This window comes from Suncus etruscus, chromosome 13 (genome assembly GCF_024139225.1).
Source record: "Suncus etruscus isolate mSunEtr1 chromosome 13, mSunEtr1.pri.cur, whole genome shotgun sequence".
Lineage (NCBI taxonomy): Eukaryota > Metazoa > Chordata > Mammalia > Eulipotyphla > Soricidae > Suncus > Suncus etruscus.
Genome location: NC_064860.1, coordinates 55897168 through 55914049, shown reverse-complemented (window position 1 = coordinate 55914049; position 16882 = coordinate 55897168). Strand labels below are relative to the sequence as shown.

Genomic DNA, 16882 nt, shown 5'->3' with positions numbered 1-16882 from the left:
TTCAGATTGTGTTATCATAGAAACAAGTATGTAATAGTTTGATTGTAAATCTTGATTAATGAGGCTTTTAAAAGAAATTTTATTTTAAATGAATACTAGAGTAAAAGCCTAAAAATCAGTGATTGGTGGTTATGTGTAGTGGTGATGGATCATTGTTACAATTTAGACATCTTCCTTGTAATACAAGATGGAGTGATAAGTGATATAAAGTTGAAATTTCATCATATATCCACTTTATACTTGTATTCGTATAAGTAATGTTTTAATATGCTTTGTGCCTAACTGTAAAAATTGTGTCATTACAAGCATTTTAAACAATAAATTATACTTTTATATACAACAGCAGGCATAGTACGTGTTGTGAGTAGAATATTTTGAGCTATATATAATATCTTTAATCATGCTTACCAAAGATTTATGATTCCAGTTTATATCTAGAACCAGAGGGGAAGTGACTAAGGTCATAAAAAACTAAATATAAAACACAGCATTGAGTTATAAAGGGCATAAAAAAGTAATTAAAAGAACAAGTTTATGTTTTTCTTTAAAATAAAAGAGCACATGTGTGTGGAAGGGCACATTTTCCTAAATTTCTAAATTGCAGGACTTGCTGTATTGGTCATTACCAAACATTTATGGATTTATAAAGTGTAATATTCTGGACTTGCTTTTTAATTGTATTGCTTCTTTATTACAGTTAGTGCTATGTGATTAGGTTTATGTCTATGAGGACTATGAATGAAAATATAGAATAATTTCTTAGTCTGGGTATCTATTTGAAGCCATCTTTTTTCAAAACTAAAGATTTAGGGTCCTGTATGAAAGCAAGAGATTGGAATTATTCTTGCTAACAGTCATTCAAAGGAAGCAGCCCTGTGGCAGAAATACTTATTTAAATCCTCATCATCCACATAATGTTTGAGGTGAAAGTTTTCCATGTTGCACTTTGAAAAGAGATTCATATGTTAAGATGCCAAAGCACTTGAAAGAAAGATGTGACATTGTACTATAGTATCAAATGCCTTAACTTTTTTGTGTCACCTAAATGTGTAATAGGTATTTTCAATCCCTGGTTAATATCAGAGAATTTGAAATGTCATTTATGAAAATATAAATGGTTTTATCATTGCCTCATGATTAAAAAAGATGGATAAAATCTTCTACAAAAATAATTTATTACCTAATAAAATAATGAAAAATTTATTCTTCTATATGGACACCTAAAATATGTAGTATGCTAAATATTGAATCTTGTAGTTTATGAAATTCTATGTTCTCAAAATACTAATAATAAAACAGAAAAAAATCAGTAGGGATACTAATGTATATGATATATTGAGTTTATATATATGTATATTGAGTTAAAACATGCAATGAGAAAGGATTAATCAAGGACTTATGAGCTCTGTAAAAATTGTTGAGATTTTTAAATATAAAAAAGATTCTAAAGTGAATATAGGTTGTAGATCATTGAAGTGAAGTAGAAATCACTATAGATCAATGAACCATAGGTAAATTGCATTATTAATAGTAAATCCCAGGAACTAAAATAGGTTAATTATGAGCAGAATCTAAAATAAGACAGCAGAAATACTAATATAATTGGTATTACATATGTAAGAAAACAAACTGGAAATAATGTTTTAGCCAAATCAAGATAGGTTAAATATCTACATTATATTATTCAAAATCTCTCCTAAGCAGGCATCACTGAAAAAAAACGAATTAATCAAGGTAGTGGTATGACCTGCCATTAGGTTAAAAAGGACATTTAGAGTTTTAATATGAAGAAAATTGGATGGAACTGAAAGAAAAACTCTAGGAATCTGTACATCCTAAAGTCATTGTTGCTTTTGGTTTCTGGAAATTATTGAGGAAGAATGAGATAATGATAAAAAGATAAGTGATGAGAATTGGATTTGACTGGCTATAAAGAGGCAGAGATAGAGCAGTCAGCTATTAAATAGTCAAATTGTTTTGTGTTCTGATATTTTTCTATTCTTTTCACCACAATAAATATGTTTCGTATCTGAAAATGTAAATATACTATCTCTACTACTTAAATAATTTTGATATCATATTGATATGTCACTAATTAGACTATTTTCTTTTAATGTTTTCTCTGAACACATATTAATTTCATGCTTTGCCTTAAAAATTACTGAAATGTCCATGAACCTGCACACATAACTGAAATTGACATGCATATTTCTTGTGCTTTGTTTCTATGTATAAATTAAAATCTAAACATTGTACTTGTTAGAAATGTATATATTGGGGCCAGAGAGATAGCATGGAGGTAGGGAATTTGCCTTCCATGCAACAGGATGGTGTTTCGAATCCCCACATCCCATATGGTCCCCTGAGCCTGTTGGGGGTGATATCTAAGCATAGAGCCAGGTGTAACCCCTGAGTGCTGCCGGGTATTATTTTTTTTAATTTTACTAACATTAAAAATCCAAGAATTTTGTAATTCTTACTTCAAATTTATTTTAAGTTATACTTTAAAATTCTTATAAATTATCTTTCTCTATATATTCTTTGATGAGAAAATTTACCAAATTTTCTTTGGGGAAACCACAGCATAAACATTTTTTAATTTCTATTGTTAGAACAGCAAAAAAAAAAAAAAAGAAAGAAAATTTAAGTATGGGGTAGTTCATACAATGTGCGAATAGAATTTTTATTCTTCCACTTTATAGTGGTATTTCCTCTCTGCATTTGCTCATCTCTATTCTCCTTTTTATTATGTTTAGACTCTTGAGATCATTCTAGGAGGGACTGCTTATTTAATTTATGGTTGACTTATTTACTTTAAGGGCATTCTCTATTTTGACCATACCCTTATTGTATTTCCAAACATTTCCCCTATGACTAAATAAACTTTTGACTAATCAATACCCAAGTCTGAAGTGACTCCTGAACCTGCCTAATACCGTAATGATCTCTCTCACATATAGAAAAGCACTAGAGGCTATAGAAATAAGGGAGGATTTTGCTTCTTATGCACTTTAAATTATCAAGGTTTATGAGTGCTTGATTCATCTCATATGGCTGCTATATTTGTCCCAAATCTATATCCTGATCAGAATAGATAGCAATAAGTGTTGGAACAAGTTTTAAAAAATGAATCTGTGATAGGTATCACACATACATTTATGGTTAGGTTTTGGATTGGTTTTAGGTTATGGTTGTTTTTTCCTCATTGCTGCGTTCAATAATTTCTGCAATTCTGGGCTTAGAGATCACTGCTGGCTTTGCTTGTGTGATCATATATGGTTTCCTGGAATTGAATCTGTTTCAACTGTGTGCAAAGCTAGTGACTTTATGCATTGTACTATCTCTAATCTAGCCCCTATCAACGTGTATTTCTACATTATAGAAACTGTGGTTTGAGTATTTTTTATCACAATGTAATACCTAGTAATTTGATGAAATTTAATAAAATGTAAACATGCATTAATTATTTATGGATTTTAAAATACTTTGTCTTGATTTAAGGCAGATCTTAGTATTTAAGTGGGAATATCTTAGTATAACATTTGGAAAGTACTGTCCAACAGATATTGCTGAGGCTAGCAAGATTATTTTTAGCAATCAGTTCCTACCATTTCTATAAAAGTTTATTTTGAGACTTGTGTCTATGCATGTACTCATACAAAAAATCTTGAAATAGTATTAGTGAAAATTAATCTACTGATTCCTCAAATATCTAATTTCAATAATAAAATTATCTCACAAATTAAGATATAACTGACTTTATGTCTTCATGATGTGAATATCCTTGTATTACTGCTTTCTTGGGGTTTGCAAAATTACTATTTTAATTATTGTGTGAGATAGGATATATAATCAGTTTTCTAACCCTTTCCATACTCATAACTTTGCTATTTGCAGTCAAAACTCCTAACATTGGCCACATCTAATCCCTCTGCATTATTCTTTATTGTATCATTGTTGCACTTAAGGTTTCATGGGGGAAAATAATAGCCTAACCATTTTATAGAAAATAAGGTCTTGAATGCATTTTAGAAAATAAAGGTGTTGCAAGGAACTGTGGAGTGGAACAATTGATGTCATGAAATTGCATTTTACTTTTAAATTTGAATTTGTTGATGAAAAGTTTAATAGCGTAAGACAAGTGCCATATTTTAACTCTTAGCAATTTAACACACTGAATTCTGCCTTCAATTACTAATATGATTCCTTCCCTCTCTGCTCACTTTCCAGATCGATTCGCTGTATTATCCAACAATAATCTTCAGATTCTCAACATCAATAAAAGTGATGAAGGTACATACAGATGTGAAGGAAGAGTCGAAGCTAGAGGAGAGATTGACTTCCGCAATATCATTGTTATTGTTAATGGTAAGCAAAATATTTGATTTTAATGTATATTAATAATGTATTATTCAGAGGGGAACTATTTTAACCAAAACTTCCCTAATGAACATATACAATATAATATTTGCAACTCTGCAACTTCCTTTGTTTAGTTTCTTACAATATTTTTGCACTATTTTCTGGATTGAACAATTTTATTCTCTATATTTTATAAAGTATATATGAGAAGCTCCTTTCGTGGGCCCCTGTCCTTTTGTAGGAAAGGTGTGGGGAGATGCCTTCTGGGGGCGATGAGGAAGAAGCAGGGCTTTCAAGGTCTCTTGTGAGGTTCTGGATTTAGACGAGCTCAGTTTCCTGACTTCGAAAAGAAAGTGCAGATGTAAAGTGGTTGAAAGTCAGAGATAGGGATGAGTGTTGCCTGGTTCCAAGACTCGTTCCAAACCCCCTGCCCAAAAAAGATAAACTATACATGAGAACAGTTGAATTTTGCTAACTTGGTAGTTGTTAAGATGTGCCAAATATAATAAAACTAATAAAAGTAAAAAACTTTTAGTTTTATTTATTAGGTGTAGCTTAAATGAAAGAATAGTGTCTGTAGATTTCTTGAACTTCAAAATTAATAGGGCTATACTATATTATTAATAGAGGTTAAAATTGGATTTTATGTGATCAGAACTATTTATTGTCATTCAAACCTAATTTTTCTTAATTCTTTTTGTGGTACCATGACTTCTATGAAACTACATGATATAGTAGTATTCCCCTTATTTTTCCATGCTGGTACACTGATTTTTATGAATAAACTTAGCATCTCTTAGTCTTTTTTTTTTTTTACATGATCCTAACTTTCCTAAGAAATTGCTTACTCCAGTTATTATGTCCTTAATTGTTGCAGGCTGTTATATACTTTCAGATTCAATCCTATTTTCATCCTCACCATTTTAGTTGTCAGTAGTTTAATTATTATAACAAAATTAAATATCACTTATCATAGCAGACAAGAATGCTCTGATCAGTGCCTTCCATTTACCTAATAGTTCCTATGTGATTAACCCATACATTGTGGAGGTGAAAAAACTAATAGAAGTACAGCACACATGTCATTTTTTTTTAAATTTTTCTGGTTTTTAGTGCATTCAAAATGACCAGGGTCAGAATTCTGTAAGCAGAATATAATATGGTTTTAATAGGAGACATACAATTTGTGCTAGCTCATCTCTTCTTTTATAAGAAACAGTCAAAGATGAAATCAGTCATTTCTTCATACATATGCCTTGAACTTACTCCCCAGTTTCTTGGAGATACTGGGGAGCATCAGGAATATCATGTAGCTCTAATAGAATCATTTGAACCAGATTGTGAACCAGAAGAACACAAGAAAAACAAACAACTCAGATAATCTGGGTCCCCAGAGAAGAATTGGAAAGAGAGCAGATATAGTAAGCTAATAATATATATTTGATGGTAAACAGATTTAAACAGAAATAAATATTATTAATTTAAGGATGGAATTCAAGTTGTAGGGTCCTTGCTTTGCATATAGCCAGCCTGGGTTTGATCTCAGAAGTCCATGTGATCTGTGAGATTTACCAGAAATGATCCCTGAATGCAGTCATGAGTAAACCCTGAACAAAGCTGGGTGTAGCCCCAAAACCAAATAAAATAGCAAACTAATAAATATAACAAAGTTATCTAAAGTATCTATTGTCTATCTATCTATCTATTGATCTATCTACTATCTTTCTATAAGTATAATGGATTATAGTACAATTGACATAAGATTTCAATACTTAAAATTGTTTAAATATGGACACATCTATTTTTTGCCTAAACTATCACTATATCTTGAAAGGTCTTTAATCTATATTTTACGTTAGTATACATAAAATGAACTAATGTGATTATAGTTTGTCTTTGTTAGTTATTGACTTGACTTATATATGTTCTTTTTGTCAAATAATTTCTAGTACCACATACCTATGTGTTATGACATAGGAACACACTATGTTCAGTATAATTTCATAAAAGCAGATTGTAACATTAGTCAATATGTGTAAGGTTTATTTGAGTGCTAAAATTTTTAGAAGGTAATATTTAAATATGTGCCATATGAGTTGTGTGTTATATGTGTTATCAGATAAACACTGAAACATTGACTAAAATGCTTTTAAAAGAAATTATCAGAGTACAGAACTAGTACAGGGATTAAGGAGCTTACATTGCACAATGCAGACTCCTGAGATTGTATTTGAACCCCAAGGACCACCAGGAGTGATTCCTGAATACAGAGCAAAGAATAAGCCATGAATGAGCCTTACTGAGTTTGACTCCAAACAAAAATTAAAATTTAAAAGTGCCATCTGGCAGGTGGGATATGCTAACTAAACTTGTTTTGCTGGAGTGATTTTTAGTTAAATCCATTTTTACAATATTTTAATCTATTTTCATTCTAGATTTTCTGTGTGTGTTTTTTTTTATGTGATTACATGTCTTTTCAGAATAGTTTTATTTGCTGTGAATGTGTAAAGATAAAAATTTTTGATTCTTGGGTTAGGAGTATTAGCACAATGGTAGGCTTTATGGTCTTGCACATATCTGACCTAGTTTCAAATCCCAGCGTCCCAAATAGTTCTTCTAACACACCAGCTGTGATTCCTGAGGCAGAATTAGAAAGTAATCCCTGAGAACCACTAGCTGAGGCCCAAAAACCACACACACACACACACACACACACACACACACACACGAACAAATAATTCATCAGACTTGAAGTACAACATGTTCAGTATGCAACTGTTCTATTTAAATGACTCAAACTGCATAAAGGGATAAATGCTAGTTTGTATTTATGTCACTGATAAATAGATATGTAGGGAATATTCTATTTTTCAAAACAATCTACTATCCCAACTAAAAAATTATTTTTAGAATTCATAATCCTAAAAGACTTAGTTTCTAGTATACTTTTTTCTGTACACTATTTTATCTTTAATTTTTCTAATTGGCTGCATTTTCTCTCTGTGGTCAGAGATTTCATACTGTACATGTCCTAGAACCACTTCCTGTCCAAACAACTGTGCTTCATAAAATAAACCATTGATTTATCCCCCTTTGGTTGTTGCAGTTGGATTCTGTCAAGGGTACAAATTGACTAATGCCACCGGTTATTTGTTCTTTTTGCTCACATTTTGCCTTTGTGTCAGCCAGGAAAAAAAAATCATTATGCTCCAGCCTTATTGACTCTTACCTTGTTTACCAGTTCCTTTTAAAATTCTGTCTATTTCTATATTTTATTATTATTTTCTTCCTATAAAACATGTAGTGTACTGTCAAAGGAATGCTTGAAGTTACAAACTATATTAATATAATTCTGTTCTATTAATATTTATTCTATTAGCTTTCTTCAATTAATGAATCTCAGTTACTATTTCCTCCTCAAATTGCTTTAAAAACTCTTCTCTTAAATGTTACTAATGTGTTATCCTCACTTACTTCACACATCATCTTAGACATATTTTATATATTGCTTTACCCCTCAGATTATATTGACGTTCCATGTAAATACAGATTTTTATTCATATTCACCTCCTTTTCTGGATTGGAGAAAACTCATGTCTGATACTCATTGCTTCCCATTTTCAAAGTTTATTTTATTTGGGGGAGGATTTACGTTTGTTTTTCAACATTTAATTGAAACAATTATATTTTAGTCTTATCAGTAGTATCATCAACACTGAAAGGTTAGAATTTTTTTCCTTTCTTCTGAGACTTTAATAGTAAGTCCCAATACTTATGTATTTTCCTAAATATGTATGAGGCATTGTACCATCGTTATTGTCATGTGAAATATGATACCCCAGAGCAGGATCTTACATATCTACACAATTGATTATGTTCTCGGCAAATCCAACAGCACATATACAAATATATAAAACCATTAACACTGATATTAAGCTTCATAAAGAATCATATTAGTTTCTAAGAATTTTCTTCTTTTTCTTTAAAAGTAAACTGAATCTAATAGTGAATGCATTGTCCACTGGCACTGGCAAGATAAGCCTTAGTAGGCCTTGAAAATCACAAGATCTCACCAGTATTTTTTCAATAAATACATTCATAAATAAATAGAAAAGCACTAGATTAAATTTTATTCCTTTTATCCAAGTTCTTCATCACCCCGTTACATTCATCTCATCAGTTAAATAAAACATAGTAAAAGAATATTTAGAAAATTATCATTATTATGATAGTAATATAAATGGCATTTCAATTTAAAGTCTATCCAATAGAAGATAATTTTTATAAGAATGCTCTTTTAAATTCTTTTAAATATAATGAATAGTTATTTTTCTGAATATTTTGTAAATTTTGATGAATAATTTTCTTACTGATAATTCAAACTCAGAGTAATGAGGCAAGAAGAATAGATTGAATGAAACACATCTAGTACTGTAATTTTAGAAGCAATAGTGTCTTTATTCTTTTTTTCAACATTAACATCAATAGTGAATGATAATGCTCAAAGATAATTATGTAACTAGGCATCTGACTATATTGTGAGAATTTTATTACAGTGATTTTCTATTCTATGTGTATTTTAGCCATTGATTAATATTAAGAAAAATAATAAACTATTTTAAGGGATCAGGCTTTATATATATATATATAATTTTGTTATGGAGCCACATCTTGCTTTTCACTGGGCTTACTACCCCTGCATTCAAGGATCACTCCTGGCATACTCTAAGCACGGCAAGATAGGAGGTGGAGAATTGAATCTGATCTGGGCAAATGCAAGACTATTGCCTTACCCACTATACTATCTCTGGCCCCAAGAAACACTCTTACAAAAGTGTAAAATCAGAATTTTTACTTAATTTTATGCAATGTAACATAAGATAATTGATCTATATAAAATATTCAATGTATTACAAAATATTGCTTTTAGAAAAGTAATCAAAACCATACATGAAAATATAATATAACTGAATCAACTAATATAAAAATATTTAAGTCACTTTAATGACTAAAAATTAAAGGGAAATTTGTAACTTATATAATAGTATGTAATCTGGAATTTACCAGAGTCAATAATTAGCATTTATTTAATTCAAATATTATTTAAATATTTTCTTCCAATTTTTAGTGAAGTGTAACAATATGGAAGTATAGAAAAGAAAACTTATTTTTTGTTTGTTTTTTGGGACACACCCGATGACGCTCAGTGGTTACTCCTGGCTATGTTTACTCAGAAATGGCTTCTAGTTTGGGGGTCCATAAGGGAAGCCAGGAAATCTAACCATGGTCCATCCTAGGCTAGTGGGCGCAAGGCAAACGCCTTAAGACTTGTGCCACCACTCCGGCCCCAAATTTTTATGCTTAATTGCATCTAAACTTTGCTTTAGAAATTTTGTATCAGACAGAATTAGAGAGTCAAAGGTAGCTAGAAAATGCAATAGTTGGAGCTCTTTCCTTGAACACAGATTACCGTATTTTCCGGCGTATAAAATGACCCCCTAATTTTGCAGTTAAAATATAGGTTTAGGCCTATAGTCGCTGTATCAGACAGAATGTTCCTGTGTTGCAACTGTATGTACCACAGTGAGCCAATCACAACAAGCAAAGGTTCAAAGGTTAGACTGTAATAGACTTCCTCTCTGACACTGGCCAGTCTGAGCAGGCTTTTTACAGTGTAGATAAAAAGCCTGCTTGGATTAGCTGAGTTAGAGAGGCGGTCTGAGCATCCTTGCAGTGATTGGTCCCTTCTCAAAGGCACCTTTTCTGGCAACTCCCTGGTGGCGTCAGTTAATCTCCCCCACTACATGAACCAAACAACACCCCATCCTCGGACCCTAGCACTGAACCAAAAACACAGTTAGCTGGCTTTTGCCAGAAGTGGCCCACAGATCTCCTGAGTACTGTTTGGGAGCCCCCAAGAAAGAGATTTGCAAACTCTGCGGGTTTTTTTTTTTTGTTTGTTTGTTTCGTTTAGCGGAATATTGAAACATTTTTCAGGATATACTCGGCGTATTAGACCACCCTCGATTTTCGGTTGACTTTTTTTTTGTTTCAAAAGTCGTCTTATACTCTGGAAAATACGGTATGTTGGTTCAATCCCAGATATTTCATCCGGTACCCAAAAATCTTCCAGGAGTTCAAAGGAGGAGATTTTTGAGCTCAGAACCAAGAGTAACTCCAGACGATGATCTCCATTGTGAACCAACTTTCTTTTCTTTCCCCAAATTAAAAGAACGAGATTAGGAAAAAAATAGCATCATAGACACATATGTCTTTGACATTCTTTTTTTATTTATATATTTATTGAATTTTGATCAAAATGGATTACAATTTTTTCACAGTAATATTTTAGGTACATAGTGATATTGAATCAGGGGCGTTCCCACCACCAATATTGTCCTCCTCCACCCCTTTTCCCAGCATACATCCCATCTCCCCCTCTATGACCCCTCAGGCTTCTAGTATAGGTGGTCCACTCTGTGTCTAGTATGTTGTAAATTGGGTATCTATTCTGTTGTCGTTGACTTTGGATTTGGGTGCTTTAGTTTGATCCTTTTTTTGTTTCTACTTAATGTTCATATGACTGTTTGGTCTTTTTACCCTTTATTATTTCCCGCTCCATTAGTGAAATTCTTATATTAACTTGACTCTTTCACATTATAAGTTAATATCATTTATTACCTTTCTCTAACTTGTGTGTAATATGTTTTATGTATAGAATAGCATAATTAAAAGGTTATATAGTAAAGTATGTGTTCATTTTATAATGATGTCTGTTATGAGAAGAGTATGCAGATTTAGTAATTAAATCATATTCCCATATCCCTATTCTACATAACGTACCCTTGGATATAGTCTACTGTAAATCATAGAAAGACTAATATTTGACTTTTTTAGATTTTTATAGCTATATAAATAAATCATTTAGTTTATTTAAAATAAAATAATGAAAATAATCCTAAAGGACATATAATATAAATAGAATCAATCAATAAGCTTGCAGGAACCCTCGGTTTATCATGGTGCAATTCATTTGGTGTTAAAAATGTTTGCCAGTTTTTTCACTTTACTACAGAAAATAATTCAAGAGTAAGACAATGTAAAAATAAGATATGAGCAGAACAGTATTGTGAATTTTATATTAAAGAATAAGAGTGTAGGATAACATGAAAGCAAGTTAACTCCTCTTTTAAAATTTTTCTAGATTATATTATTATTATATAAACATGATAAAATAATAAGGGGTAGAATAAGCATGAAGTTAAAAAAATAATTAGGCAATGTTTCTTCAGAGATGAAGCACCACCCAAATTTAAATTACATGTAGTCACTTCAGATAAATTCCATGACAATTATGTACTTTTGTGGCATGAGTCTAAATGGTTTTAAAATATAACAGAAGTACACTAAGAATATTAAAAAAAATCAGGGATATCTGTTGGTCTCATTTTCTGATTTTGATTCACTTGATTTTAAACACTTTTAGACATTAAGATTTTTTTTTTTGGGTCACACCCAGCATGCTCAGGGGTTACTCCTGGCTGTCTGCTCAGAAATAGCTCCTGGCAGGCACGGGGGACCATATGGGACACAGGGATTCGAACCAACCACCTTTGGTCCTGGATCGGCTGCTTGCAAGGCAAACGCTGCTGTGCCATCTCTCTGGGCCCAGACATTAAGATTTTTACTTTGTGGTGAGCTTCATATTGCTTACCTCAGAGTAAGAGTAGTGATGCAGTTAGGAAAATAACTACACTAAACAACTGTCATGACAATCTTAATTACTGAGAGAAGTAGAATGCCTGTCTCAAATACAGGCAAGGTTTGGGAAAAAGTGAGGGGGGGGGCATTAGTGTTAGGAATGTTGCACTGGTGCAGAGGAGTGATTTGTGTTTTGTTTTTGACTGAAAACCAACTACAATCATGCTTGTAATCATAGTGCTTAATTAAAGATTTTTATTAAAAAAACAATAAAATAATATTTCCATCTTAAAAAAAAGACTTTCATATTTTGAAAATAACATCTGAAACTCATTAAGCTAATTGAAAGAAACATGTCAGACAGATCAATGTTGTGAAAGACAGATGATCAATGTTGTTTGGTATTGACATGTAACAGGTATTGGGTCCTATATAAACCGAAAATATCATACAGGTTAAATATTACTAACTATAATATTATAACAATGAATATTTTAAAAAGTAAATAAGAATATTTAAATTTAAATTATATATCATCTTATGCAAGTTATAAGTAAAACAACCTCCTTGAATGACATTATCTTTAAGTTTCACTGGACCTGTTTAAATAATGAAAGAAGGAATCACAAGTTGCTTAGTCCAGATACATATTATAAATCTAGATATTGCCTTGCAATAGTGTACTTGAAATAAATCACAAATTTATTTTGATAACCATATATTCTAAGGTCTTTTCTTAGCTAAAAATCAAAAGAATCTAGTTCCACTCATTTCCTGTTATATTCGAAAACATTTTGGTTAAGCGTAAACTAACTACATCTTTACCATTGACCATTCTACTTTTATATTTAGTTAATATTCACCTTTATGTTAAATCACATAATATATGACTTACTGTGCATCAAAAACAAAGGTCATAATTTTGAGTTAACATTATCAATCCATGTCCATAATATCACTTAAGAAAACAGGGTATTTAAAGGTGGGCTACACGATATAGATGCATAAATGGGAGACTATGACTTGAAACAAGGAGCCAACTGGTCAAATGAGTATGGCAGAATGAAGCATGATCAGTTTGAATGAGGAATATTTTTAAAAAGTTTAAAAACACTTTTGTAATCCCCAGAAACAATATCATTTTTTTCTTTTAAGATTTAAGGCAGTTTTCCATAAAGGCTGGACTAAATGTCATTCACACCAGCAGTTCCTTTTTCTCCACATCTCCATCAGCACTGATTGTTCTTGACCTTTGTGATGTGTGCCAGTTTCTATGGTGTGAGATTGAACCTCATTGTGGTTTTGATTCGCATCTTCCTGATGATTAGTGAGGTGGTGCATTTTTTTCATGTGCCTATTGGCCATTTGTATTTCTTCTTTGACAAAGTGTTCATTTCTTGATGGGGTTAGATGTTTAATTCTTGTTAAGTCATGTCAGTAGCTTGTATATTTTTTATATTAATTCCTTATCTGATGGGTATTGGGTGAAGGGTTTCTCCCATTCTGTGGGTGGCTTTTGTATCCTAGGCAATATTTCCTTTGAGGTGCAGAGCTTCACAGCTTAATATAGTCCCATCTGTTTATCTCTGCTTCAACTGTTTGGCAAGTGCTGTTTCCTCCGTGAAGATGCCTTTAGTCTCAATGTTATGGAGTGTTTAACATACATGTTGTTCTATATACCTTATGGTTTCAGGCCTGTTATCAAGATCTTTAATACATTTGGATTTGACTGTGCATGGTGTAAGATGGGGGTCTGAGTTCACTTTTGTGAAAGTAGCTAACCAGTTGAGCCAACATCACTTGTTGAAGAAGCTTTCCTTGCTCCATTTTGCATTTCTTGCCCCTTTATCAAAGATTAGTTGATTGTATGACTGGGGAATGTTCTTGATTACTCAAATCTATTCCATTGATCTGAGGATCTGTCTCTGTTCCAATACCATGCTGTTTTAATAATTATTGCTTTGTAGACCATTTAAAATTGGGGAAAGCAATGCCTCCCATATTCCTTTTCCCAAGGATTGCTTCACCTATTCATAGGTTTTTATTTTTCCAAATGAATTTCAGGAGTATTTTATACACTTCTTTAAAGAATGTTATGGGTATCTTTAGAGGGATTGCATTAAGTCTGTACAATGCTTTGGGGAGTATTGCAATTTTAATGATATTAATCATGTCAATCCATGAGCAAGGCATGCATCTCCATTTCCTTGTGTCCTTTCTTATTTCATGAAGCAGGCTTTTGTTGTTGAATTTGAATACATCTTTCCCCTCTTTAGTTAAGTTGACTCCAAGCATTGAGTTTGTGTGGCACTAATGAGAATGGGATTTTTTAATTTCTTCTCTATCATCATTTGTTTATAAAAAGGATATTGATTTTTGTGTGTTAAATTTTTACCCTGCCACATTTCTATATAAATCTATTGTTTCTTTTGGCAGAGCCTTTAGGGTTTTCTAAATATAGTATCATGTAATCTGCAAACATGAGAGCTTGAATTCTTTTCTATCTGGATGCCCTTGTCATCTTTTTCTTGCCTAATACTAGGGCGAGTACTTCCAATACTATGTTGAATAGGAGTGGTAAAACAGGGCAACCTTGTCTTGTACCAGATTTTAGAGTAAAGACTTTTATGGATATTTCTCAAAAAAATTGGAATTTAGCTCCCATCTCCCATCTATACCACTCCTAAGAATATAGCCTAGGAACACAAAAATACAGTTAAAAATGCCTTCCTCACTTCTTTATTCATTGCAGCACTATTTAAATAGACAGATTCTGGAAACAACCAAGATGTCTTTCAACAGATGAATGGCCAAAGAAATTGTAGTACATATACACAATGGAATGTTATGCAGCTATCAGAAGAGATGAAGTCATGAAATCTTCCTATTCATGGATGTACATGGAATCTGTTTTGCTGAGTGAAATAAGTCAGAGGGAGAGAGACAGACACAGAATAGTCTGACTCATCTATGGGTTTTTAAGAAAAATTAAAGGTAGTATTGTAATAAAGCCCAGAGACTATAGAGATGAGGGCTGGAAGGACTGTCTCACAATATGTAGTTCACCACAAAGAGTGGTGCATGCCTTTAGGAAAACAACAACACTAACAACTATCATGACAATCTTAATGAGTGAGAAAAGTAGAATACCTGTCTCAAATACAGACAGTGGTTGGGAAGGATGGAGGGGGCACTGATGGGTAAATGTTGCACTGGTGAAGGGGAGTGTTCTGTTTATGACTGAAATCTAACTACAATCATGCTTGTAATCATGGTGCTTTAAAATTTTTATTAAAAAACAGATATAAAGCAGTATTTTTACAATGCTTCAGCTAAATAAGTTAAGTGATTAATTTAATTTTAGCAAAGTTATTTTTAGATTAATGCACATTGATCCATAAAATAAAACATTATTCTCTTTTATTTTGTAGTAATATTTAGGTTGGGGATCATTACCAAATGTTTAACCATTCATGCAGAAAATATTTTAAATTATTAATCTAGACCTTACAAATAAAATTGTTTTGAATATGTATGCATGTCTTTTTAGATTTATTTAGTTTATTTTGAGAGGATAAATATACATAAGAAGTGTGGTTGGAAAGGCTAAAAACATTGCCATTTTTTAAAAGTGATTGTACTTTACAAAGTGATTTTATTAAAATATAATATAAGTATTTTACTCCTTCCATTCATATTCAGCTAATGTCCATGTTTACATCTTTTTTTGGTAAATCGTGATTTGCTTACACAGTTATAATTAGTGAAAATTAATTTGCATTTATCTAATAAGTTTGTTTTGTATATTTTACACACTTTTACCAAATATGTATTTACTTTTTTCTTGAAAATAAAATAATTATTATTCCTATCATTTGAATTGAGTTATTTATTTTCAAAACTAGGATTTTTCCAATTATTGTTTTGGTAACTAAAGAATTTAAATATAATAGTTTCAGAGAATATACTTTACTTGGTTTGGGTGTTTTCAAATGCATTTTTATCAGAATAAAATCTCTAATATTCTTGGTTCAATAAAATTTTGCAAAAAGTATTGAGATCATTAGAATAAATCAGCTGCCTCTGCCTTTATATAAGAAAATGTACTTGCTTTATTAAGTATCTAATTTATTTAGTGGTTGTAAGTCTTTTTACTTGTTTCATTTTATCTTTTCTTTGACCTTTGTTTCTTTTCCCACCTTTTCCTTAGATTTCTAGGATATTTTTATGCAATAAGTTGAATACATTGACTTGTTAAATAGCCATATTGAGATATAATTTTATTTATTTCTAGCTATTAAATATGTATATTTATTTAAAATAGTGAAACTTACACTGATATAGGTTTACTTTAATATAAATATCCATTTATGTATATAAATGGATGTATTATATATAATATAATTATTAAGTATAATATAAATATCCATTTATCCATCATGTTTAGGGATACAGGATTACTATATTAGACTCACCACCAAATATTTTACAATGCAGTATATGGAATTCTTTATGCTTTCTTCCCTTAACCATGTTGAATCTTCAGATTATGTCTTTTAGAAAAGACAATTATACAAAATAAAAATATCTATATTTCTACATATGTACTATTGAAGATATTTGTTTTTGTCATTCATAAAATTATTTTACTATAAATATCGAAGTTTCTTTCTGCATATTGTTTTTACTTCATTGTTTTGTACATTATTCTTTATGCCTGTAGCATGTTTTGATGATTGTAGCTATATATAGCATGTTTTACTAATAGAAAATATGTGTCCTTCAATTAGATTTTTAATTATTTTATTGTGTAGGGTGT

At 31.3% G+C, this 16882-nt stretch overlaps 1 protein-coding gene across 2 annotated transcripts in view; it reads left to right on the top strand.

Moving 5' to 3' along the window:
- Positions 1-16882, top strand: part of NCAM2 (neural cell adhesion molecule 2) — a 424349-nt gene that overhangs the window by 259665 nt on the left and 147802 nt on the right. For both annotated transcript variants that reach the window (XM_049785726.1, XM_049785727.1), the window contains exon 5: positions 4231-4368. In XM_049785726.1, coding sequence (XP_049641683.1) covers positions 4231-4368 — 138 coding nt within the window. The remainder of the gene's footprint in view (positions 1-4230; positions 4369-16882) is intronic.